Here is a 26,529-nt window from a genome sequence, read left to right as displayed (position 1 = left end):
TGCTGTTATTATCCCGGCAGCATTCCCCGCTTTTAAGAACCAGAATAACAGCTGGGGTTGGCGTGAGATGGAGGAGGGAAGAGTGAGGAGGTTTTTGGGGTCAGAGGGCAGGACAGAAGCGTAGACACCAATTCCAGGCACCCTTACCTCTGCCCTTCTGACCGCCTTGGGCCTCTTACCTCTGACCTTTTGATCACGCGTTCTTTTGTATGCGCGTTTATAACGGCCCAGCCAAAAAAACACATTTTGGAAGTGTGTGTTTTTTTATTCGTAAAGCCTGGCCAAGCACTGCTCTACAGTTAACGTGTATTGCGTGCAGGGAAGCCACCTTACCCTCGCTGTGTCGTAAAACACACAAATGTTAACCGTGTACACCATGGATTGCACGTTTCGTTAAAAGTTCGAATGCTTGCTATGACGCTAAAAAAGTCGCCATCTTAAAAATAAATAAAGCAGGGAAAGCTCAGAGAAGTGTAGAGCTATGCACATTCTGCACAACCAATGCGGTGTATTTATCTTTGTGCGGGTTTAGTCGATGGCATCGCAGCAGATAATCTCAACGCAATAGAAAAATAGTCGCTAACCCATGGCAGAGGTGTCCCAGTGGCAGCGATGAAGCGAATTTGCTGATCAAATTCATAGGCAGGACCTCGTAACGTAAATAATACGTGTGCACACGGAACACAAACAATAGAGACAAAGACCCCCGTATAGCCTTAGCAGACCGTTTGGAACAAGTGCTGTTAGCGAGCACATATATTAAGGCCTGCCGGCATGGTACACGAGTGGGTGGGTTGCCAGCACTACGCCCGGCCGCCTTTGTCTCCCCAGTGGTGATGTGTACACACCGCACTCGGTACTCATTGAAGGCCGAGTCGACCTTGGAGGCCCCAGACCACTTCAGAAATTGGTCACCAAATGTTGGCTGCGAGAAGAATTAGAACTCGGGTTGCCAGGTCTGTAGTGCAGTGCTCTAACCACTACATGAACTCTCCACACACACTAAATACACCACACTTACACACCGAATTCACTATGCTTGTACACAAATACACATTCTTGGTGGGCTGTAGCTTAAGCATTTGTCGCATTGATGGCGTAGGCATTCCAGCGACAGGTCTGGGTGCTGTAGCCAGGGCTTAATTTTTCACTGAATATTGTATACCTTGCTGGTACACTGGGACAGGTGGCGTCTGCCTAGCAGCTACATCCATCGCGAGAGCTATACTGGATGTCGTATGCCGACTGTGGAAATATTTTCGAGGTCGCTGACTGGGTTGCCATCTCCGTGGTACCAACAGAAAGTAAGACGTATCATGCGCAGTGTACGTCACAAACGCCAGAAGAGGGCAGCACTACATGAAGATGCATTGTCTTGAGTGGTGTATTATAATTATTATTACACAGCGGACAAACGGTGGGAATTTTAATGTCCCGGGCAGACCTATAGATTTCCCAAGATGGCTACAAATGTCTCTGGATTATAAGACGCACATTTCCCCCTCTATATTTACGACGCAAAGGTTGGGCGTGCATCTTACAATCCGGGTAGGTTCGTGCGACCAGATTTGTATAATTCTAATTGACACAAGTTAGGGAGCGTATGACTTAAGATCCAGAGAGTACGGCAACCTCAAGAAGGAGGTCAATCCGGGGGATAAAACACCCGGGCAGGTGGCAACCCCCTATCACCGACCGGGCCCAGCAGTAGACCGAAACGAAGAGCGGCTCCGGTGTTCCAGCGCGAGCGCCGTCGGGTCCCCGCGTTGAGACGTTGTGCGTTGAGGTGGCGCGCGTCGTCGCGGTGCCGTGCGTCCTCGTGCGTTGGGCCGCGAGCTCTCACGATGCTTCCACCGGGTGCCCATTGCAGGTCTCCACGCCGCCCATCTCGATGTCCTCGTTCACGTACTTGTGGCGGTCGCCAAACTCGCTCCCGTCCTTCTCCTCGGCGTCCCTCGCCTCGAACAAGCCCGACACCCTCACCACCTGCCGGTTACAAAAAATAAACGGCAATAAGCGACTGGCAATACATTTCGGAGACGTTTTTTTCTTGGTATTTTTCATTACGGTTCGTGCAGAACAGTAGGCCCTCGATGAGCTCTTTCGAGCTCCCTGTGGTGGAGGCCCTTGCGCCAGCAGTGGCACGAGGAAGCAAATGTTTTTTGTGAATAAGAAAAAAACTAAAGGTTTGGCTGTAGCCGAACGCAAAATAATACGTATTGCAGACTTTACGTGAGACAAAACATTTCCGGCAACGTGCAATGAAAAAATGGAAACACAGGTTAGCCTTTCTGGGCCCACTTTCGTTTGTGTGGAATAGATCCAACAACAGGAGGAGCAGCATTGCTCACAGCCAGCGGTCAGGGGTGGTGCTAGGCACAAGCAAACCAAGTAAATGCTTAGGGCCCCAGGCAGATTCAGGGGGCCCAGATTTCACAACAAATTAGGAGTGCCTCACATTTCATCTCAAATGCAAAGCCTTATACACATAGCAAGGTAATTAAAATTCAGCAGCTGATTGATCTCTCTCATCGCTATCTAGTCTGAATCGCTCTCCTTCCCCTCTGAATATCTCTCTATTTCTGTCCACATCGCTCCCACTTCACCACATCTCCATTGAAATCCCCCACCCCCCGCGAGGCCATTCTTTCCTAGCCCCTGGAAACGCAGCCGAAATAACCGCACGGAGCGCGAGGCCGCGTGGGGAGCCTCGTATATATTTAGGTGCGGTAACGGCGCTTGGCAGGGGTATGCGGGCGCCCCCGTCTTTGCAGCTAACAAGAAAAACATGCCGACTTGAGCAGGTCAAGTTGCTCAAGAGACGGACGACGCTCCAGCTAACAGCGGAGCCGATAGCCGAGAGAGAGAAAGGGCACGATAAGGCGGGAGTTGGGGGGGGGGTGGTGGAGGGGGAATAGCGGAGCAGAGCGAAGGGCTCGGGTCAGCCCAATGAGGCTGCATTGCATGGAAGCAGTGCGGTCTTCCACAGGCGGCAGAAACAGAACGGATTATTGTGATCTTAAAAGATGGGGATGATTATGGTCGTAAAGATGAGGGCGAGTGACGATAAGGATGGTGATAATGATTAAGGTGGTGTTGGTAATGGTGATGATGGGAATGGTTGTGGTGATGGTGATGTTGCTGTTGTTTCTGATTCCTGCTGATGTAGCTCCTGCAGCTGCTGATGATGATAACAACAATGACAAAGAAGGTGATTGGGCGGCAGCTGCTGCTCTTGACGATGATGATGATGATGACTGGGGTGGTAGTATTGGTGGGGGTAATAGCGCTGGAGATGACGAGAATTGTGGTGGTGGTGGTTTTGCAGCTGCTGCTACTGATGACGAACGACGGCATTGGTGCTGGTAAGTGGTGGGGCTGCTCGTGCTGGAGACGACGAGAATTGTGCTGCTGCTGCTGCTGATTCCACTGTTGCTGCTTCTGCTACTACTTTTGGCGCTGCTGCAGATGACAACAATGTACGTGTATGTAGAACTTCTTTCACATGGTACATAGCCAACCGTGCTAATCAGAGGGGAAGGACAACAACATTTAAACACAAAAAGCAGTTACAAAGAAATGTAGCTTTCAATCTAGATACAAAAAAAAACGATGACGACAATCTTCAAATCTGGCGATCCGACACTCGGCTCGGCTCAGCAGCGCACAAAGCGAGCGATCAACGCCACCGTCATCTCCGTCGCTCACCGTAAATATGGCGACGGCCGCCCCGGCACAGAAGCCGACGAGCACATCGCTCCAGTGGTGCCGGTAGTCGGAAAGGCGCGACAGCCCCACGAACACGGCTACCAGCAGCAGCACGAACTGCAGCAGCGGACGGAGGATGCGTGCGCCGCGCCAGCGCAGGCGAGACTCCACGTACAGCTACGAGGGTGGCACGTGTCGCACACACACAGCACACTTCATTACACACATGGCACGTGTCACACACGTCACATCGTTACACACATGGCACAGTAAGGCACACAGCCGATGGGACATGCCGAGTGATAGATGAGGCCACCAGCTGTTGCTGATGATGATGTACACGAACGTCCACGGCTATGTGTGAATGCACTGTTGGATGAGGGGCTCTCTGCGCTAAATGCGGGAAAGGAGTACTTCAGTGCGGAATGCTGGGAAACATAGACGCTGGAGCATCATAGTACGGTACAACTTATGGACTATGCTGCGGCTGCTTAGCATGCGCCCTACTTAGCATCTGAGATCTGATGAGACCGGATGTATTCTGGGAGATTTGGTCATCGGCTTTTTGATGATGATATCACGTATGTTGTATGTATGTTGAACTTCTTTCGCACCATTCGTAGCCAACCACACTGTGGCAAAATCCGTTGTGCTGCTGCAATTATGTTCCCCCACATCTCTGCTCCCTGCTTTTGGCCAACGTGCACTGACCGTCGTGGTAATGTGCGGTCAAACAACCCCCACGACCCGCAGGGTGGGGAGGTCCCTCATCCAGCAGTGGACTGACAAAGGATTGGCCACGTACATAGGTCGCTTGGCAGCAGTGAGCCGAACCTCAGAGTGCCTCTCCACGTTATTTGGTGGCCGTGAGCCCAGTGGTGGAAATTTCGCATTCATACCGATGACATGGGCCAGTTGAGATCTAGAGAATAACCACTGCTGACTCTCTCCAAAGTGGTCCATATATTACCACCTTCCAGAGGCATGATGGGCTGCCAATCAACCAACCGGGATTTTTTTTAATTTATCTATGGCGCAGCCTTTACGCGTGAATGCGAGTGAAGCTCTCTCCGAGACAGTGCCAGCGAGCTAGTTCGCAGTGGTCACAGATCGCCGATTGTGGTGAATGCCAGTAGGCGCCCAGGCCAATGCTATCCTGCTGTGGTGTAGTGGGTTACAGCATTAGCCTTTGCGCACAGCCCGAGGCTCGTTTCTCTAGTCACAGCTCGGCTTGGCTTTGGCTCAAGCGAGTCAGCTCAAAGCCATGCGCCTATCTTGAGTTGGTCCCATCCATGCCAGACCAAGGCAGTTCTGCTCTCACGCGTCTTGGGAAGCAACTGAACGGCTCAAGCCCGAGCCGAGCCACGAGCAATAGAGGCTGTGCCATAGCCGAGCCGTGACTCAGAAGACACGGGCCCGAGACTCACCCCCTTGCGCACCAGCGTGAGTCACGGGGAAGGGTGCGGACACCAGGAGCGGGGCGCCTATCCTTCTGCATCAAGCTGGGCGCAAAATATGTTTTTCCTGCGTATCGTAAATATTTGAGCGTGTCCGTTCGAAGGCAGGGAAGGTCACTCAGACGCAAGGTCTGGGAAAACCCTCGACTTGGGCCAGCGTTGACGACACCGTCCTGTTTAGTGGTGCGTGGCCAGGGATATGTGTCACCTCTTACTGAGGCTCAGCTTCCAATAAAACCTGAGAACCTGCGTTGGCAGTGAGCTAAGAATGTAGACGCTTACCCGCCGAAGGTTGGTAAAGTAGTCCGTTTACAATGTTTTTTTGTTAATCGTAATCGTTGTCTGCGTAACTTAGGGCTCATTTAAACCTGGCTGCAGGAGATTATAGTTTTGTTTGTTTGCGTAAATTAGTTTTATTCATTTGGCAAGCAGTTTTGTTTGCTTTTATTTTGAATGTTTGTTTTTAAAGTTAATTAAAGTTAACTCCCTTTATTTTCTTGTTCGATGCACTTAAATAAAGAATGACGTATGCATTAAACACAGGAGTAATGCATTTAACACATGCGTACTTTATACCACTACCAACTCAATCCACTATTTCGGTATCTTGTTTATTATATGAACATCAAGTCGAAGTACTTAACAACCCTTTGTCAAATCAGTCATCCGGGTTGTTAGACCATATTTTACCATACTGGTCTGTGTGAGCCAGAGGTCGCAATCGGGTACCCGATACCCGTACCCTACCCGATACCCGGCTACCTGTACCCAACCGGGTACGGGTACGGGTACCAGTTTGCGACCCTGGTACGGCCGGGTACGGGTACGGGTAGGCCGTGAGTCACTGGGGAGTAACCGTTTGTCACTCATTTCCCAACGTCTTGTCTTTCTCACAATTCAAGTTCCTAGAATCAACCCACCCGCGCCTGTAACATGGCTTCATCCCAGAGGTCGCAATCGGGTACTCGTATCCATACCCTACCCGATACCCGGCCAGGTACGGGTAGCCGGGTATCGAGTAGGCTACGGGTACCCGTTTGCGACCCTGGTGCGGCCGGGTACGGGTAAGGAATCAAAACCCGTTTGCGACCTCTGGTGTGAGCTGATTAAGGGCGTGCCCAGGACTGGTTCAGATATTAGTCATGGAAAGGATTCATACTCGGGTCAAAGGGTTCATAGCACAATGTGCTAACCATTTCATCCCTGCTCCGCACCGTGCGTTTCATACATATATAGATATCCATTTGTAAAAAAAGCAAAATAAAGTATCTATTTACATTGAGATACATAGCATGGATGCACGGGTGTATATATAACATAAGTTTTAAACGTTATTTAATTTTATCCGATCTCAGCCAAAGGTCCAAGCACTACTTACACGCCGTCCCAGGATATGTGCCAACCTCAACATCTGAGTATGTGTGGGAATTGTTGCCGTGCAAATTTTTTTTTCCCTTTTCCGCAACAGGACGTTAGGGAGGGACGGGCGGAAGAGTGCCGGCGCGAGATGGCAGTGGGCAGAGGTTCCTCTCATTCATTTCTTTTCCGCAGCCTCATCGCACCGCACCGCCCGCCCGCCCGCCCGGCCGCCTGCGCCCCACCCATTTAGTGAGTTGTTTTAGCTGCCGTGCCAACGTTTTACCGGGGCACGGCCTCCTAAAACGACAACCGTAGTCGCGTGGATTCGACTGCGATGCAACCGGGTCCCTCCCAGGGGGTTCAGCCGCCCCGTCGCGTAACGTTCCATAAGTGTTAACCGTTTCACTTAGTTCCCACACGCCGTTAGCATTGCAGACTGAGAGGAAAGCGACGTCACGTATTTCGTGTAACCGGCCCACAGATGCCGCTCGCCCACCGAAAGTCGGCCGTGGAGCCGTCAACGGAACTCCGGGTCACGCTACATGCAGGTCTGCGACAGACGGTGGCGGCTTGGGGAGCCCTTCAGCCAACAGCTTGCAGATCATGGTTGATAAATGACACTGCAGGAATTTAAGAGGTCATCCAATGGGAAAAAAGATCACTTGCCTGCCATGGGAATGTGGAATTTCCACCAATGGCTCTAGGCTTCCCCCCGATTCTCATTTTTGCATGTGGAAACTTTTGAGTCGGACTTTGCCTGGCAGTTTTGTCATTGTGAGTGTTCCAAGGCTAGCGGAATAGTGTCACGTGGCCACATTCACTGGGGGGGTGGCGGCGGGGGTGGGGCGATTGGGGGGGTTCCCCTCGGCAAGACTCTAGCAGGGCATCGGAATGGATGAAGTGAGATGAGAGATGTGATACGAGAAGCCGAAGCGTTTAAGCGTTGCTTTCGGTGCAAATCCATGTCACAGTGAGTGTGTGAATATTTGCGATACTCACAGCCAGAAACACCATGGTGTACATAGAGAAGGAAGCGTGGCCAGAGTAGAAGGATTTTCTGCGAGTTGAAAATAAACAGGCAGGCGTTAACAGAAAATAAACAAATGTACTACATGTTGAACTTATTTCGCACCGTACGGAGCCAACCGTGCTAATCAGAATTCCTGTCTAAAGGTTGATGTTGATCCTTTGTTTACACAAACCTCTGCAGATAATGCTCAAAGTAATTAGAATAGAGATTAATGTTTCGGCTTAATTTATTGTAAAGCAAATGTTATATGTATCCCAATGTCCATTTTAAAATAATTTAAAAGCTAAGCTTTAATAAATACAAACAATTCACCTCCACTTCCTCATACACAAGAGAGAATATATTAGCTCTGCAAACTATTGAGTCCGAAAATTCACTGAGGTGGGTCGTGCCACATTGGGCTGCTTGGCCAACTGCATCAACGAGGAGTTTTTTTTTGTTTGGCTTCACATGGGACACGCTCAAGCCTCCACACAGATGGATTTACTCAACAGCGATTGGACAATATCTGCTTGCACATCAAACCCACTACTGCCGCGTTACCATCTACTGGCCCTGTGGAACCCTCACACAGCCCAAGCCTACAACACATGTTAATCATAAGCAGTTTCCCATAGTGTTCGTCTTGGCTTCTGATGCCTGACAATATCGGGCACACTCAGGGCGCTTTAATCGCAGGGACACACGAATGTACACAAAGAAACCCACTTGGGGAAAACATTGCGGTGAGTCAATCGCCAATTCACTTGGGATGAGGTAAAGTGTGGGTGACCCCACTGTGATGCAATCCAGCTCTGTTAATGTAGCGCTTGGGGTCAAGGGCTCGTGGGTCACATATCTGTGAAACTCCCATGCCCTCTGGGCTGTGATCTGGCCAGGAGATAGATATGGTCCACTCAGCGCGGATTTAGTCTGTCCGCAGACTCAATGTATCTGTGCGGAGATCTCTGTGGCCCTTTCTGGTATGTGTGGTGCGATTCTCCTCGGGTGTGCGTCGGGTTTTCTCCCACATGAAGCCGAACTCTCACTTTTGTAAATGGCCAAACGTCCCATTGCTGGGCCCTCTAGGAGCAGAGAGACTTGTGACTCGAACTTTCCTGGCTTAAGAGCATAGATATTTATTGCATGAGGGATGGTGACAACTTTTGGAGACCTTCATCCAGCGGTGATTAGCTCAAGGATAATGATTATTTTATTATTATTATTTAAAAAATTAATAACAAATCATTTCTTGGAAAGAGGGGGGCCCTTTGCTTTGCAGTGGAATGATGGCAATTGACTCGCATTCACACGCACGGGCACATTCCACACATCTGGCCTCCAAATGGCAACTTTCACATTTTTCTACCCCAAAATAATAACACTCACTTACAAGAAAAATCTCATTAATGTTTGAATTGTGAGCATTGCCAATGATCGCAGCTACATTGTTTATTTTGAGCGTGACGATATATGAAATTTGAAAATATTTAAGTAATGCTGGCCCTCGACACGTGACTGCTCACACCCATTTGGAGGACTGCAGCCAACCTCAACAGCAGAGGTTTCATGTGATTCGATGTTCCCACACACACAAAGACATAGACAAAGAACCCTCCTATATCCTTAACAGACTGTTGTGCAATTGCTGTTTGCGAACACCTACGAAGGCCGACACGGCACACGAGGGGGTGGATGGACATCACCACGCCCGGCCGCCTTTGTCTCCCTAGTGGTGATGTTTACACACCACTCCAGGTACTCATTTGACGCTGACTAGATTTAGGGGAGGCCCATGACCCGTTCAGATAATCGGCACTGGTGTTGGCCGTGAGCGGGAATCGAACTCGCGTCTAAGGTTTTGTAGGGCTGCGCGCTAACCGCTACAGGGCTGATGATGCCGACCTCACCAAGCCCTGCCCATCACCTCCCCATTCAGCGGCACGCATTGGAGAACGCAGCTGATACTTTTCGCCCGGCCATCTTCGTGCAATCCCATCATTTGCATTATTGAAACGATGGCCGGTTAAGAGTAATCGATCGTTTAAATAATTTCTGATGACCCACCTCCCAAGTATTTTGCGACGCAGTTCCCTTACGCCAAACGCCCACCGTCGACGATGACCGTACCTGGCCTCGGTGATGACGGCCGGGTCCCCCGTACACACGTCCCTCGTGATGTAGCCCTCGGAGCAGTTGTAGAGGGCGCGGTCGGGCTTGCACACGTCCAGGAAGTGCGGCCGCAGCCGGCCCACCGAGAACTTGGCGACGTCCGTGAGCGACTGGTTGACGGCGCAGCCGAAGAGGAAGGCGCCCAGCGTGCGGTAGAGAGCGCCGGGCAGCGAGCTGCCCCTCTTCAGCACAGGCGGGCAACGGTGGCCCAGGCAGCAGGCGGCGCACAGCTCACCCCCGATCACCTGCGCGGGGAGGGCAAGGACGACGAGGTGGAGGACGAGAATTATTGGCGGAGGTGAGGAGGGTGGAGGAGGAATCATGATGAGTGGGTGGACGAGATGGAGGAACAGAAGAAAAGATGGTGACGATAAGGAGGAGGAGGAAGAACAGGTGGCATATAGCTCGCCCCCAATCACCTGTGCGTGGTGGTACGTAAACTGGTTACCGCGTGGCGGTAAATGAACTGTAGTTACCGCGTGGCGGTACGTGAACCGTGGTTACCATTCATGTGAAGTGGCAGCTCTACAAAGAGGTTCATCCCCACCACGTACATTGTCAATCTACTACTGGATGAAAGCCTCGTCATGCCTCTCAATCGTAGTTGGTTGACCGTACGTCATCACTTATAGTATAAAAAAAATTAAATAATGTTTTCAAGGAAAATATTTGTTTCGCCCTTTGTCAGTCCATTGCTGGATGAGCACCTCTCCACGCCTGCACAGGTCATGGGGGTTGATTGACGAGACTTCACCATGCCGAAGAGTGCAGGTTGGTGATCGGAAAGCAGAAGCCTCGGGCCCAGTCTAGACATCACTCGCCACTGGTATTAGTTACGGCCGGGAAGAATCAAGCGCACGCGTCTGGTTTTAGAGTGCAATGCGCTGACACAGTGCGCCACCGCTCCGCTGCACAGTATCCGAAACGTCCGTCTTTAAACTCTGGAACTGCCCCCCAATGTATATATGTATGTTGAACCTATTTCGCACCGTACGTAGCCAACTGTGCTCATCGTCGGTGCGGGCAGGGCGGGGGGAGGACAACAGTGAGGTGTTTGCTGGTTCACACAGATGGAGAGCCATGGGTCGCCGACAGCCAACGTCACATCTGGTGCAGTGTAAACCGACGACAGTTCTAACCATAAAAGAGTTCCTCCAGCAGCCCTGGGCCACGGCGATCATCCCACACCCATGTGCCACTATCCAATGACCTCCCGCTTGCACCCCCTTCCCCCACCCAATACCGACTGCAGATTTTTTTTTGGCAACACACACGCTGCCCCACATCCAATTTTAGATTCGCCATGGTCACCAATTTAAAATTGGTCTGGTTCCCACAGCTGCCTCCTGGTATCTACAGGTGCACCGCAGAGAGCTCACTCGATCGCAATGCACCACAGCAGCAGAATTAACCCTTTCTCCCATTCTGAGACGTCTGCAAGTTGCAGGGTAGGGGGGGTCCCTTTCACCTCTCAATCTCGAAACGCATAAACGGCTCAGTGTTGGTTTTATTTAGAGAGACATAGCACCATTATTTCTAAAGACATCGTACTCACCGCAGGGAACTGTAGTGACACGACCGCGCTCTACGGTAGCTGGCACCAAATCGTGCCACACGCCCTCCCGCATTGCCTTGTAGGAGCCTCGATACCGATAAAGTTAATTATTAGAGTTTTTATTTCGATTTCGTTACGATGACGTACAGGTACCATCATCGGAACGGGAAAGGGTTAAATTCCACACCCCCCCACCCCCCGCCGCCTGCTGTTGTACATCGACTCACACATGTGTGGGCCGCCCTGAGCTAAGACACAGAGGGTGTGTGCAGGGTCTGGTCTGATTAAGTTTTATAGCGGCCCAGGGTTGTTATAGTTTGGGGGCAGGGAGGCCTACTGTGTATATTCAATGCCTGCCCTCAACTGTTTTACCACCATATGCTGGAAAATAGGCATTTACATTATTGTCCAACTGGCCCGTAGCTTTTTGGCCACTCCACCACCCCTCCAGTCAAGGTTCTCCAAAATCCGGCGAAATGTTGGGATCGTGGTCTGGGGTACGAATACTGAACGGATATATTTATTTAAATAGATTTGCTCTGCGATGATTTTTTTCTTGTTATGCGTATTTTGTTCTTGTTATTTGCATATTAACTTTTTTTGCTAAATAGTGTGGCTTTGTTTTTGTATTTTCTGTGTATGGAACTGGATAATATAATTGATTGCATAAATGATGCCATATAAAAGAAAATTATTATTAATATTATCACCACCAATGATGTACGAATTGTAAAGCTAACTCAAAGTTAAAATGAACTAAACGATCACAATGTCATCATGCAACTAACCGGTGGTAATATACAAAGTGAAGCTCTACCGTTAATGACCATTTACCCATACGGTTTAACAGTGCTACAGTGTTGTATTTCGACCATTATTGAGGTGGCAGCGTGGTGCCGCGGTAACACTTCCGCATCACATCAATCAGGCTCTGGGTTCTATTCCCGCTGTTCTGCATGACTTTCCACCGGGTTCTCCTGGTTTCCCCCATAACTAAAAAAAAACATACAATGTCAATCCCAGTTCAAATTTGCTCAACTTTGAAAAATTACCCACAGTTTATTCACATGACAATTATCGCTCCCTACTTGCAGATTAACATCCATTGCAGAGCCATGTGCCGGGTCACCTTGTGCTGCACAGGGACAGCTGACAATAAGGGGACCTGCACTCCGAAACATTTCGCTACATGCCAAGAGCACAATATGCATGCAAGGTCACTCGCAATCACATATTTTTGGGGTTGTTAATCCCACCTCTTCTAAGACGTCCGACCAAGGTGGGGTTCTCTAGAAGTTCCTCGAATGGAGGCTCTTCTGCCAGCAGTGGCATGAGCAAGCAATTGCAGGGCTTCACCTTTTCCGTTTCAAAATATTTTTTTACGCGCCCCTTCAAATCCAAGTCCCTGGGCTGCAGCTCCCCTAAACCACTGTGTTAATCCACCCGTGGGTTCCACGTGTGTGCATGTGTGTGCGTCTGCATGCGTGTGTGCGCGTGTATCCTCACAGTGGCCAGGGCGATGAGAAATCCCCCGGCGCTCAGTAGTCCATCGGGCACCGTCTCGCTCTTCTCATATGGGTAGCTGATGCTCTCGTCGCCGCAGAAGAATCCCCGCTGGAACGGGTGGAGAAGGTTCAACTCCAGGGCCAAGAATGGCAGCGCGGCTGAGGGTGGGAGAAAAAAAACTGTTTTAATTAATATAAAATAAAAACCTCTCATAATCTCCAAAATTTTATTCTTTTTTTCTTTGCCTCACCCCATCTAAAAGTGACCCACCAACCGAATTTTTCAAAATTGTTGTCTTGCCGCCACGTTCTACCACTCCTCGCATAAAACATCCACTATATCAATAATAAATGTATATGAATAATAATAACTGTGACACCAGAGAAATCCGAGTCGGCCAAAATATATACATTATTTCCCTCGAATATGATGGAAAAAAATGAATATTTACTGGATACCCAAAAGAACAAACCGCTCTTTGTTTTTAAGCACGTAATTAGCCCGCGCATTTTCGCTTTAAAAAGTATCCACATTCGCTTGCGGCATGGAGCGGAGTTTGAGAAGCTTTGCGTTTCCTTATACGTCGGGGGTTCTGCCGCGTGCTGCTCCCTCTCCCGAGACACACGTGGACCAGTTCTCCGTCAAAACTAAAGGCAGTAAAAGCTCACCGACATATCCACCTGCTTGTTTTTTTTTTACCATGGCTATTATTATAGTTTTTGTTGTTTGCTGTGCCCCAGTGACACAGCCGATTTTACTTTTTCGAGGAGAGATATTCAAATTTGCGTCTCATTTTAAAAGCGAAAAAAGGGTTTCGCCGAGGAAGAAGACGATTGCAGGATGGGGGAGGCCCGGTTACCGAGACTCACAGAATCAGAATGTTAACTCATACTGGAGGAATCCGATGCGCTATAAAGCTCTCTTTTTCACAGATGTCCAGTAGGGGTGCAGGGTCAGAACGTTACAACAACAAACAATACAAAAACATGATAGGAGTGCAAAGTATAGGAAACATAAACAAATCACTCAAAAAATATATAAAACTAAACTATTGTTACTATTACCAGATAAAGCCCAATGAGCTATTAGTTTATTCTTCAGAAGAGACCTGGCCAAAAAATGATAGCTCAACGCCGTGGCGTATCATGCCCTCCACGAATCCTTTACCCGAGGGGAAGACCTCAGACCAGATGGGGTTGGGAGACTGCTACGGCATATCTTGGAGGCTACGTGTAGTAGGGGAGTAATCGTCGGCAGCAAGGTGTGGTGACTTCAACAGGAGCCGTGGCCACCATGATGATGAAGTCATCGTGAGTTGGTCTAACGTTGTACATATGGCCCGAGACGATATCACACGGAATGCCGCCCATCTCTGTAAATCTAAGTGACTAAGCAGGGTTGAGAACGAGGAGTGCTTGGAGGGATGGGCACCGTGCCCAGTTAAAAACCAACAAAGTAATTCAGAATAACGGAAACACGCACTTCCCCAAAACGAGGGTGGATACTGCCTTGACATCAGCAGGTCTAACTCACGTGAGAAATTAAAATAAAACAATGGCAGACCACTATTGTCTTTTTTTACTGCATACAAGAGTCTTAGCTTTAGTTCCATTAATCATTGACCACATCCTCGAGATGATTCCATTTTCAGACATCTTATTAACTGTCAACAAAAAGTCAGGGATGGTGGCTTTGGGGCAGGACGCGTCGCTAGACGGACCATCATCGATGCGTCACAGGAACGGGGAAGACAGCGACGGCTTGTCGATCGATCATCATCCAGCGGCGGACGGAGATCGTCGCTTTGCTCCTGCTAATGCTTACGATGATCAACCCAGGGCCCCATCCCCACTGGCTTTGTTGGGAAGTGAGGACTAAGAAAAAAAGGTGTTCTGTAGCTGTTGCCACCTCACTCAGTCCACAGCTTACGTTCAGAAATAGCTGCGGGCTACCGCTGTGCCCTCAAACACTCGCACAAAAACAACTATTCGGGAAGGGGGGGAGGGGTGTAAACAGCCAAAGAAGGGGGGGGGGCTTGCTTTTTCAATACAAAACCCAGTGCCCATCTATATCTCAGCTGTGTTGACTGTGCAGTTTGGCCTCTTTCCCTCGCCCTGTTTTCCTTGGCCATCCTCTTCACCCGTACAACCGAACCGCAAGCTGCCGGTGTTTGTGCGTACGTAACGTGCGTGTGTGTGTCAGTGTGTGTGTATGTGTGTGCCAGTGTGTACGTGTGTGTGTGTTCATTGTAGGGAGCGGTGGTGTAGCGGTTAGCGCGTTGCGCTACGAGCCTGGCGACCCGAGTTCGATTCCCGCTCACGGCCAACACCACTGGTGATTATCTGAACCGGTCCTGGGCCTCCCCTGGGTCGACTCAGCCTCAAATGAGTACGTGGTGCGGTGTGTAAAATCATCGCCGCTGGGGAGACAAAGGCGGTCGGTCGTGGTGTTGGCCACCAACTCCCTCGTGTGCCGTGCCTGCCTTCATAGGTGCTCGCTAACAGCACTTGCCCCAACAGTCTACACGGGGGTTCTTTGTCTTTGTGTGTGTTCACACGCATTGGTGTGTATGTCCGTATTTGGAGTGGTGACCTGATTCCTGGGCACGTATGACATCAGTTGGAAAGCTGGACCTCAACCTGTCTTGGGGGCACTTGCCTAGGTTGACTCAGCCTTAAAATCAGTATGCGGTGCAGGGTGTGTAAATATTAGCACGGAGGACATAAAGGTCGTCAGGCATGGTGCTGGTTACCCCCTCATCTCCCCTACTCGTGTGCCATGCCAGCCTTGACATAGGTGTTCAAGGAAGCACTTTCCACAACAGTCTATGGAGTCTATATGGGGAACCTTTGCCTGTATGTATGTTGCCGTACCGTACGTACTAATCTGTGTGTGTCTTCGTGTGAATAAAGGCTGGCATGGCACTTGCCCCAACAATGTGTCCATGCTATACGGGGGATATTTGTCTTTGCCTGTGCATTGATTCGCTGAATAAATGCTGGCATGTTACATGACTTCCATTCAGCGCTCACTTAGCAATACTTGCCCCAACAGTCTGTCCAGGCTATACGGGGGATTTCGATTTAAAGCTTTCGTGACTGCAGGGATTCATCTTCTTGGTTCTTTCGGTAAAGTCACGTAGAAGGGAAATAAAAAAATAAAAACATAAAATAATTCTCACGACGTTTCGGCCACAACGCAAGCAGCCGTCCTCAGGTGAAGAACAGGTCTGTCGGAATGGGCGCGTCTGAATGGGCGCTGTCTTTCCGACAGACCTGTTCTTCACCTGAGGACGGCTGCTTGCGTTGTGGCCGAAACGTCGTGAGAATTATTTTATTATGTTTTATTTTTATTATTTTATTTCCCTTCTACGTGACTTTACCGAAAGGACCAAGAAGATATACGGGGGATCTTTAACTTGCGCTGATTCGCCTTTCTCCACCCACAGATGCAGCTGCACCCCACAGCTCCCTGCGCAGGATTTACTCCAGCACCCTGCCCCTTTCTCTAAAGTTTAATCCACCGTGCTTCTCCGCAGCGACTGTTGCTATGGTAATTGGCATGCCAATTATGTTGTATGTGTGTGGTTTTTGTTAAATATATATTTAAATAAAGGCTGCATTCTCCCATCTCAGAATATGCCAAAACTCCGTCATGTTAAATGTATAATCGACGACACGAGTGGAATTGAAAAAAACATGATCCGCTCTTAAGCGTTTGTTTTAACAACCTCTTTGCTTAATTAAAAATGAAAACCTTTAAGTGCTGCGGTACTTGATAATGTGAGCTACAATCCTCCCCCCCCTCCTCTCGCAGTATATAAATGGTACATGCCACAAGTAACAGCGACGATCCCAATGCACTGAACAAATCCCCTAGGGGAACAACAGGTGCTCGCATTCATAGTGGACCGCACCATATCTTGCGGGGATGTTAATGATATCCAATCCCCCATCTTCTTCCACTCACATATAACAAGGAAACATTCTTTCGCGTTTTGAGCAACTTTCAAATGATAAAGCTGTTACTGCCGACAGTCATTAATGTCTGCGTTCGAGAGAATGTAATCTCAAGAATTAGTGACCCAGTGGAATTCCTGCCATCAGCCACTGATGTATTCTGAAAATAGATGTTTGTAAAAATACAAGGCCCCTTTGTGAAGTCATGGCTCCAAAGGCAACGATCCTGCGCCCAAGTGTTGCACAGAACCTCACGGAGCACAGCGGCGGAGTATTCAGTGTATTAAGTTAAACACACGATTTCCCAAAGCATATCTCCTCGCAACTGCAAAATAAAACACATATTTGGTCTATCAGGCTATTGACCTCCAGTCAGCAGGCTTTGTATAAGCCTGCAAACTCTGGACTAGATGTGTCCATCTGGGACTCGTCAACAGAGTCACTGGTGGTTTTACACACTATTGCTTTTTTGCACAATAGTGCTATCATATAAGTTGTCTGTTGTATTTGTTTAGACAAATTATTCGTTGATGCTGCTGCTCTGTTGGCAGTGGTGCACGAGATACGAATAACAAAACTCAACACGTTCGTCAATACCACTGCCTTAAAAGAAAAAAAATATACAAATATATAGAGGCAGCGTTGAGTATTTGTTTAGCTTACTCAATTCTGCTGATGAGTTCCAGAACAGCAAAACCATTCTGCAGAATTATTATTTTTAAACAAATGTTGCTGGCTAACATAAGTCTGGAAGGTTAACAGGCTGATGGACTAAAAACACATTTCAGTTTTTATGTTGAGACATGCTAAGGGAGAAGATATAATCAACTTGTTATCCACAGAGTGATAGGTATTAAACATTTTACATTGAGAACACAGCAATTAAAACAGTCGCACATATAGCGCTCAAACAATAACATTCAGCCAACATACTCCAACCCTATTTTCGTTCAGTCTTCTTATTTGTGCAGCTCATGTTGATGTTGAGCAACAATTAGAAATGTGTACATCGAGATGCTTGAGCCGGGTAATTGCGTCAGAAGTAGCGGAGTGTATCGCTGTGGTGCCTCCTTCGTAGTTGTGAGTCGAAACGTTGAGTTGTTATTTGTTCCATGGTCTGCTCTGGATGGTGACCACAGTTGCACACCGGAGAGTTTTATTTATTTATTTTCCATTTGTGCATCAGGTAACCGTAACTGTTGCCATGGTTTGTGCAGTGGATGCGGTTTACCGTTGCCCATAAGCTTCGTTCAGCAAAGTGCTGGTTTAAACGAAACCCAGGGTAGGAAATTGAACATGTTGGGAGTTATACCTGCCTATAATTTAATGTTGAAGATGTTTTTTGTGGGGCTTGTTTGCAAAGGCGGAGCCAGGATTTTCAAGTAGGGAGGGCAACCCCTCCAGCAATGAAAAATGATAGGAGTTGTGAGTAAGTAAGAACTTGTCCCTTGATTTTTATTCGACGCGTGTGCGGCGATGGTGCAGCCATCGATCGAGGGTCGAATTCGAACCGTGTGTGATCGGCATCGCGCTCGCTGAAGGTGTTTGCCTTCAGGGAAGTCGTGTACTGTATACGCAACTGCGCACAATTCCGAGTCACTTATAACTGCTTTGCCGTTACTTCTTGCCAATTATGGACTCAGACGATTGTCCTATCATCTCATAGAGTCCCTGGCACGTACTAATATGCTACACAGTGGCAGTGGGGGTCGCAAAATGCCGATTTATTACTAATAAACCCCAATGATCCGATCGAAATTAGGGATTTCGATCGGATCATTGGGGGGCCACGTGCCCCCCCCCCCACTGGCTCCGTCATTGATTTTTTAAAAGGCCCCAATGCCAAATAAGTTTTTTTTAATCGCCAGCACTTCATATCCAAAGTGTCCCCAGGAGATCTGCCCCAACAAAAGTCTGATCTAATTTTTCTTTGCACAGGAAATCCTGACTCAATAGAGCCATGATGCGCTTACCCATGTTGGGTTCAAACAAAAACAAGTATTCCAGGATTTCACTTGGAAAAGGGTATCTCAGAAAATTCTCAAGAAAACCAACAACCGAATGAGTGACCGATTTGGTTAATTCCCGAGGCCGATCATCATTACGAATGAAAGAAGACTTTGTAAGAATTGACACGGGACTGTGGGTTCTAAAGTTATTGGCCAGTCGCGAAGTAAAAAAAAAACACGGAGGTCTAAGCACTGAGCCGGAACAACTGAAATCCTGGTTTTGAAACCGGGTTCTCAAGCGTACCGATTTGATGATCACAGAGAAGTCACCGATGTCCACACAAAAGGCCATCAGATTAAATTTGGTTCTGCACTTAATTTAGCTAAATTACAGCTCTGAGAATTCAAAACATATGTTTCACTGATGTGTGACGGACATTACTCTTTGTGGCAGAGTGTATGGAAAAGTGCTGCCCCTTTTGTGTGGAAGAGATCACTTGAAGGGATCTCAGAGGTAACTCTGTAGTATCCACTTCTGGAGGCCGTTCTATAACATGGAATGTCGTGGTGCCCTCCGAGAGATCTGAGTGTATACTTCGGATCATGAAATGAATGGCACCGATAACACAATTGGAAAGGATATCATAAAACAATTTACTAAATAGAGCCAAAAGCAGAATTCACAAGAAGCAACACAACTTGCCCTCCTGCCCCCAAAAATGAATCCTCCCAACCTCTTTTGCAAATTTATAAAATTACGTATCAACAACCAAAAACACGGTCCATGTACAGGGCTGAAGGTGAGGCTTAAAATTGCATCAGACGAGCCAGCGACATTCTAAATGTGGGTGCAGCGATTGTAAATAATTTAGTAGATGTGTGAAAGAGCAAATATTATCAGCCATGACCCTATTTAATCTCACAAGGGTCTCCTCTCATAGCTTCAGGTAAATACCAACCTATATACCAAAACTAAATAATTCACTCTGTCTTATATATCTAGATTTATTTTTATATATAGTGTAGTGTCTTGTCCGATGTACCTTCCATATCTATAAACCCAGCATTATATGGAGACGTGGAATAGATTAATTAAACGTATTACACGATTGATGCTGCTGGTGTAATGATTAACACACTGGATTTAAATCCCACGCCTCTGTCCACCCAGCAGTATAAATAGTATACCAAGGTTAGTCAGTTCGCCTGTGGTGAGGTAAAAATGTCTGGCCATTGTGAAAGCGTAGGCCAAACTACGCTTTAGAGGGGCTCTCTAAAACTCCCTCTAGGAGGCCCTTCTGCCAGCAGCGGCGTGAGCAATTGCAGAGCTGTACCTTTCTCCATTACCCATAATGCTCCACCGCAGCACTTGGGTTAGGTTATGAAACAAAAATGGTCCCGTAAATTAAAACAAATCTATACCTCTGGCTCCGTGCTGGGTAGGAAAGGGCAGTGTGGCAATAATCCATTGTTGTACTGTAATTTTATGGTCTCCGTTTGCACTAACCAACACTGACCAGCCTTGTTGTTGGTCTGATAACCCCCACAACCACTGCAGACATAGGGAGGCCTTCATCCACCAGTGGATGAACAAAATGGTTGCACACATTCACGTGCACACTGCTGGAGACGTAACATGTTATTCTCTGCACCTTCAGGTGTGATGGCTGCAGAGTGTGTAGCTGTATAGAGTGTGTAGTTTTATAGAAGCTGTGGTTGTAAATGAAGTACAGGTTTTGCATTGCAGTGCGGTTTACAGTTCACTGCGATATGCTGTGGGGGTGATGTGGAATCGTGGTATCTGTGTGCTGCCCTTTGGGTATTTGATTAGAACTTCAAGGTCCAAAGTGTCGTTTATTTATTTATTTACCTTACTTGTTTCTACACAGCCAACTGCACACAGCCAAGCGGTATATACCGCGACGTCCATTTGGATTTTTGAAAGTCATAGCCAGGTTCTTAATTTCTCACTCAGTATATTTTCGATTGCTGGCAAATTAAATAAGAAGAAAAAACGGCAAGTGGCTGGAGATCGGTCAAGATAAGGGGGGCATATCAAACATTATCTTATGGGACGTGGTAGAACGATCAATCGGATGACAACAGCAACAACAAAAACGTGATAACGCAGACCCATACACCAGTGGCACCACCTGGAAAAGAATGTGAAGGATTGGCAAACCCTAACGAGAATGTAAGGCAGGGGCATCAGTGCCACCCACGCTACGAGTGCGGCGGTTAAAGGATGGACTCATATCTCGAAGAGAGGATTCTTGCCTTTACCCTTCGGCAGTTAACCGGTGCTGAGCGAAGGAAGCCTGACTGCTTATAAGACACCGCATGTCGAAAGCGGTTTAGAGTTTGCTCGCACTAAAGCAACGAATGCTGAAATGATTCGCTCCCAGGAAGGTGGCGAGGCTGATGGGCTGTGTAAAGAATATTTTATTTTTAATGTGGAGAGACAGATTATATGAAGGAGCCCTATTGTCTGCTTGTCTACTCTGTTATTTAAGGGGATACATGATCATGATGACAGACTGGAGAAGGTGCGTGACTAGTAGCCATAGCTACTATGGTTTGCTAGGAGCTGAAATCTTTTCTGGGTCTCTGACCCGTAACGACTCGGCTGAACTTAAGCCCTGTTTATTGCAATTTATAATTAGAAGTCGCGAAGGGAACTCAGCTCAACAACTGGAGATATCTTTCGGTGGGACAGAACTGGGTTTAAATCAATTTAACACAAAGACTTTCACGACCAATGTCATCCATAACAGGTTTTTTGTTTGGGTTAGTGCTCAGATTGTAAATGTTGGGGATTTGCTCTCCAACACACCGGCGTGCTGTACTAGTAACCAATTGGCATGTTCTGTGTACGTGACAAATCTTACTAATTGGGTATGTCGGGTGGTGGCGGGTTTAACGACACATTTATATTTACGCGATCTAACCCAAAAAAAACAGTATTATGGATAGGTTTGAATAATTAAATAAAGAGGCAGATCAGAGAAAATTGGGAGTGTTTTTTGGAAATTGAGCTTAATCATGAAAATAAACATCAGATTAGCAATACAACCTGCTCTGACATGTATGCATGCATGCATGTTGAACTTCTTTCGCACTCTACTTAGCCAATCGTTCTAATCGGATGTGTGGATGAGACATTGACATTAGAAAAAAAAATCGACGAAACAGTTAAACAGTGTTGCAAGGAAATAAAGATTTGCAAACTTGGAATGACAGAGATAAGAAGAGGAACACGCGGATGACATAACATACACAAGTTAGACGTCGCATTGACGAATAAGAAGACCACACAAGGACAACACTAAGAAGTAACACTCAAAAGCTCTGCACGGATGGATTCAAGAAAACTTTGCTGTACTCCCATCCAAGTCATAACCAGGTCCAACGCTGCATGCGGGAAGGAGACCGGAGAACCCAGAGAAAACCCAGCACACGTACGAGGGAGACACAGTCAAAGATATCAAATATGAACCTACGCAAGAAATGAGAGCATGCTGGGGTGGTGGTGGTCATGATTAGCATGGTTGGTTACGTACGGTGCGTAAGAAGTTCAACATACATGCATACAGGACAGGCGATGACTGTTTGCTTCCATTCTCATCATCATGCGCAGCCTCCACGATTCTGTGCATATGAGAGCGACGACTTTTGGCTCGCGTTTCGACGGCTCGTGTTTCTCCACTTCCAGGCCGCATTGTCACCCTCGGTAAAGGAAGGTGGCAACAATACAGGCGGCAGGAGCCAGGAACGGTGAGGGCATACATAGGAAAGGGTGGGCCTGCCCTGGGCTCCCTCAATCACAATAACTCCCGATTGTAACTGACACCAGCCCCCATCACCCCCCCCCCCCCCCCCTTATTCAAGGTTATAGCATTGTTCCCATGAGTTGGTAACATTTTTTTAAATGTCTGAGTTTATATTGTGTTTGCCTGTCTGATTAATGGGGGAGGGGGGTGATTTTCCCCCACTTAGGCATCCTTTCCAGGGGAAAAAAGCCAAACTTTAATTTTTTTTAATGTAACTTTTTGTAAGAGTTTACAATTACTGTCATACGTCCTATACGTTCCGTGTTGGGGGATACCTGCCGTAGTGTGATCGGTTAGCACAATGCAATTTAAATCCAAACGTTGCCTGCTCGATCTCCAGGTGGGGCAGTTGAAGGAATGGGGAAAAGTTTCTCAAATGCCCCCCCCCCAACCACGTTCCCCCCACCTCTTGTCCACCCAGCAGTACAAATGGGTTCACCATGGGTCGCACGTGGTGGAGTAAAGTGTGGGTAACCACCACCTCTCTCAAGATGTCTGACCAGCATAGAAGAAGAGGCCAAAGTATCCCGTCCACCAGCAGTGGCGTCAGCAAGCAATTGCAGGGCTGCACCCTTAACTCGTTACATGATGCTACACATGCATGTATGTTGAACTTATTTTGCACCGTACGTAGCCAACCGTGCCAATCGGAGGTGCGGTGGGAAGGACAAGAAACTAAACACACAAAAAATAAGTTCGAAAAGAATGAGTGATTCAGCGTTAATTCTCAGAGTGTAATCATGCTAACAATGCTAGAAGTTGTTTAGTCTCGTCGGTTTGTTATTTTTATTGCCATTCCCCATGTGCTTAACTTTATCTTTCTCTGAACATGAGTCAAGGTTAAGAAGCAGAAATTGTCCCGAGCCCTGCATGGTCACTTTTGGTCCCAATCTCAAGCAAACATATTGCAAGCATCATTGCATGTGGCAAGTCTATATATTGTCAATATTAAAGGATTTTTTTTTCAGATAACAAAAAACTCCACACATTTGTCAATAACACTGCCTTGAAAGGAAACAATATATAATTACGCAATGTTTCGGGCATGCTTCTTCTTGGGAACAAATGTGAAATGTCCTGGGCAATGGTCCTTCTTAAAATTATTATTTTAACCTGTAACACATTCTCTACTCCATGTGTTTCTCTTTCTGCCTCAATATAAATCCATCCAGCATAATATACTGAGTGGATTTTAATTGCTTGCATGTACATATGGTAGCAAAACAATGAACTGCAATAAGCACAGCAGTGACCCAGATAAACACATGCCCTGGCCATGATTATTGCCAACAAAACTGCGGTCTAATGTTTTCATTACAAAAAAAAAATTCCCGTCTTGGATCGAAGCCCCCCATCTGCCGTGATGATGAGGATGTGCATTACGGTGGTGGTGATGATGAAAACAATAAAAATGATTATTCATGTACACACCACACAATCATTATGGATGAAAACCACATTCACAATTTGATCAATTACAATGTATTTCCAAGCAGAACTCCATTGTGGATCCCAAATAATGATAACTATGTTATTTTCCATCCGCCTATTGGCTATCCGAACTAAACCTATCAATCGGTATTTGTTAAGCAAGCAAACTCTGGACCGCTTTCGACCTTCTGGGTCTCATTATCAGAGCCAGGCTTTGTGTTACCACAACGCAGCAGGATTATCAGACCTCGGCTCTAGATGTGTATCTACTGTATAGTCTACTCGTTTTACCATTAAACCAATTCAACAATGACAACGTTTCGGGCAATGGCCCTTTATCATCGCACATAAAGAACCGTTGTCTATTTAAAAATGGTCATTGCTTGAAACGTCGCTTTTTTTTATTCAAATGTGTCCGTTTTAAAGGCACTGTTGGTGGTCATTATTTGCGTTATTATTTGTGTTTTTGCACAACTGCCAACACAGCATCACCGGACAATTAGTGTATCGCCACTGCACCGCAGTCAATAACACATTTTCGCATTGGATAACTGATTGTGACGATGATGATGGTAGTGGTGGTGTGGTGGTAGTGGTGGTGACTCGGGGAGCAAGGCTATACAGTCGTGAAGAGCTCCTAATAGTATGTACACGTGTCTTTTTTACGTTCCATTAGCCCTGCCTAAATGTGGCTCCGTTAACAAAAGACATCCCCCATTCAGCCCATTGTTCGCGTATTTCCACGCGAGGATGCCCATGCCCTTTGTTACGCATTCAGAGCAAATTCTTTTTTGTTGGTAAGAAGGCTGCTTCATTAACATCGCAGCTTGTATAACACACGGCGCCTCCAATGCATCTTGGCTTCAACACACAAATGGCCACAGGCGTGCGTGTCCATGCACGTGCGTTGATCAGGGGTGCTGTGGAACAGCAACCACGCCCGACCGCCTTCGTCTCCCACATATGCCGAGGGTTTCTTTAGTGCACATCGCATGAGTTGAAGGACGCGGACGCCGGTTTCAAACATCACCGCTCGAGCCACCGGTGTGAGCCGTGGTCGGGAATGAATCAATCGATCAACAGTACCATGCGTCTTTGTGTACACGCGTGTCCGTGCGCGCGCGTGTGTTGGAGGAGCGGTGGTGTAGCGGTTAGCGCTACGAGCCCGGCGACCCGAGTTCGATTCCCGCTCACGGCCAACACCATTCACGATTATCTGAGCCTCCCCTAGGTTGGCTCAGCAATAAAATGAGTACCTGGTGCGATGCGTAAACATCGCCACTGGGGAGACAAAGGCAACCGGGCGTGGTGCTGCCCCCCCCCCCTCCGTGTGCCGTCCCGTCCTTTACAGGTGCTCGCTAACAGCACTTGCCCCTACAGTCTGTCACAGGCTATATGCGGGGAGATCTTTGTCTGTGCGTGCGCGCCACGAACGAACAAGTTCCATACTGACCAAGGAGCAGTCCTGCGACGTCGCCAAGAAGGAGTCGAACCCGGGCGGCTTGACTGCGGGGAGAGCCGTCTTTGCATGTCCCATCCGAGCCGGATCCCGTCTCCAGGTCCTTCGCCTTCTGGTACTGGTAGCAGGTCTCCATTTCTTAAGTTTTGCTCCGTGTGTGTGTCTCTCTCTCTCTCAATGCCCCTCCTTCCTCCGAGTGAAATGACTTCCCTCCTTTAGCCGGCGCGGCGCGTCTATAATGAACACCGCATGCAGTGGGCCCGGCCTATTTATGTTTTCTGCACCCTCACAGAACCCCTCCTCCACCTCCTCCCCCCCACGGATCAACAGCAGCAGCACGATCGACTTGACAGATTAAATGCCCCTACGCGTAGGCTAAGACGACGGCCAGCGAGCGCGGCTGGCTCCGTGGCGCACGTGCGAAAGAAGTTCAACGCCGCTCGAACCGTTCAGCGCGCGCTGATGATCCTGTTTTTATCTCTGAGACCAACGAAAGTTGATCATTAAGTTGGTACACAGCACGCAACCCAAACCACACAGTCTACTGTGATGTGAATGATTGAAGCCTATCTGCCCACACTTCAGCGTTGGTGGATACAAGTGTGCGCGTGTGTGCGTACGCTTGCGTCTTGCCGGATGATTGGTTGAGTTAGACGTACTTATAGCGCTGGGAACTTACTCGGTGGTAAAGGGTAAATTACCGCGACATCGACAGCTCTCGATGCAACATGAACACGTGTGCTGAAGATAATGTTTGTTTACGATTGGCTTCTGGTGAAACTCATAAGGTGGGCTCCGAGGGGATCCCTCGGGAGGGAGTGATTTTATTGTGACAAAACAGACAATCGCATTGAGCTTTTCTGTGTTAAGCGTTTGCTGCGTTAGAAAAACAAGCTCACGTGTCGTGGACCCAACGTGACCGTTCCTAGAAGGCGCTTATCATAATTGAACACATCTAAATATGTATTTTACATTATATACATCATATACGGTCATCTGTAGCACTTCAATGTTGTTCATCACACCGGGCTTAAACGTATTATGTATGTATTGACTAATTGTGTTCCACTGTAGGTGTGTTAGTATATTATCAATTGTCATGGGACCTCTTTTGCCAGTATCAAAGTATGAAAAT

The 26,529-nt window shown here is 47.7% G+C and overlaps 1 protein-coding gene across 1 annotated transcript; it reads right to left on the bottom strand.

Moving 5' to 3' along the window:
- Positions 1 to 1,135: 1,135 nt before the first annotated feature.
- LOC144726686 (phospholipid phosphatase 3-like) lies at positions 1,136 to 25,646 on the bottom strand. Its single transcript, XM_078605477.1, has 6 exons — positions 25,389 to 25,646; positions 12,767 to 12,924; positions 9,664 to 9,950; positions 7,524 to 7,581; positions 3,709 to 3,885; positions 1,136 to 1,986 (listed from the first exon to the last, which is right to left on the bottom strand). Exons 1-6 carry the CDS (start codon positions 25,528 to 25,530, stop codon positions 1,840 to 1,842), a joined length of 969 nt encoding a protein of 322 aa, XP_078461603.1. The 5' UTR covers positions 25,531 to 25,646; the 3' UTR covers positions 1,136 to 1,839.
- Between the last annotated feature and the right edge of the window lie 883 nt (positions 25,647 to 26,529).

Source organism: Lampetra planeri, chromosome 24 (genome assembly GCF_965212315.1).
Source record: "Lampetra planeri chromosome 24, kcLamPlan1.2.h2, whole genome shotgun sequence".
Classification (NCBI taxonomy): Eukaryota; Metazoa; Chordata; class Hyperoartia; order Petromyzontiformes; family Petromyzontidae; genus Lampetra; species Lampetra planeri.
The sequence above is the reverse complement of the archived record's forward strand: the minus strand, read 5'-3'. Positions and strand labels throughout refer to the sequence as shown.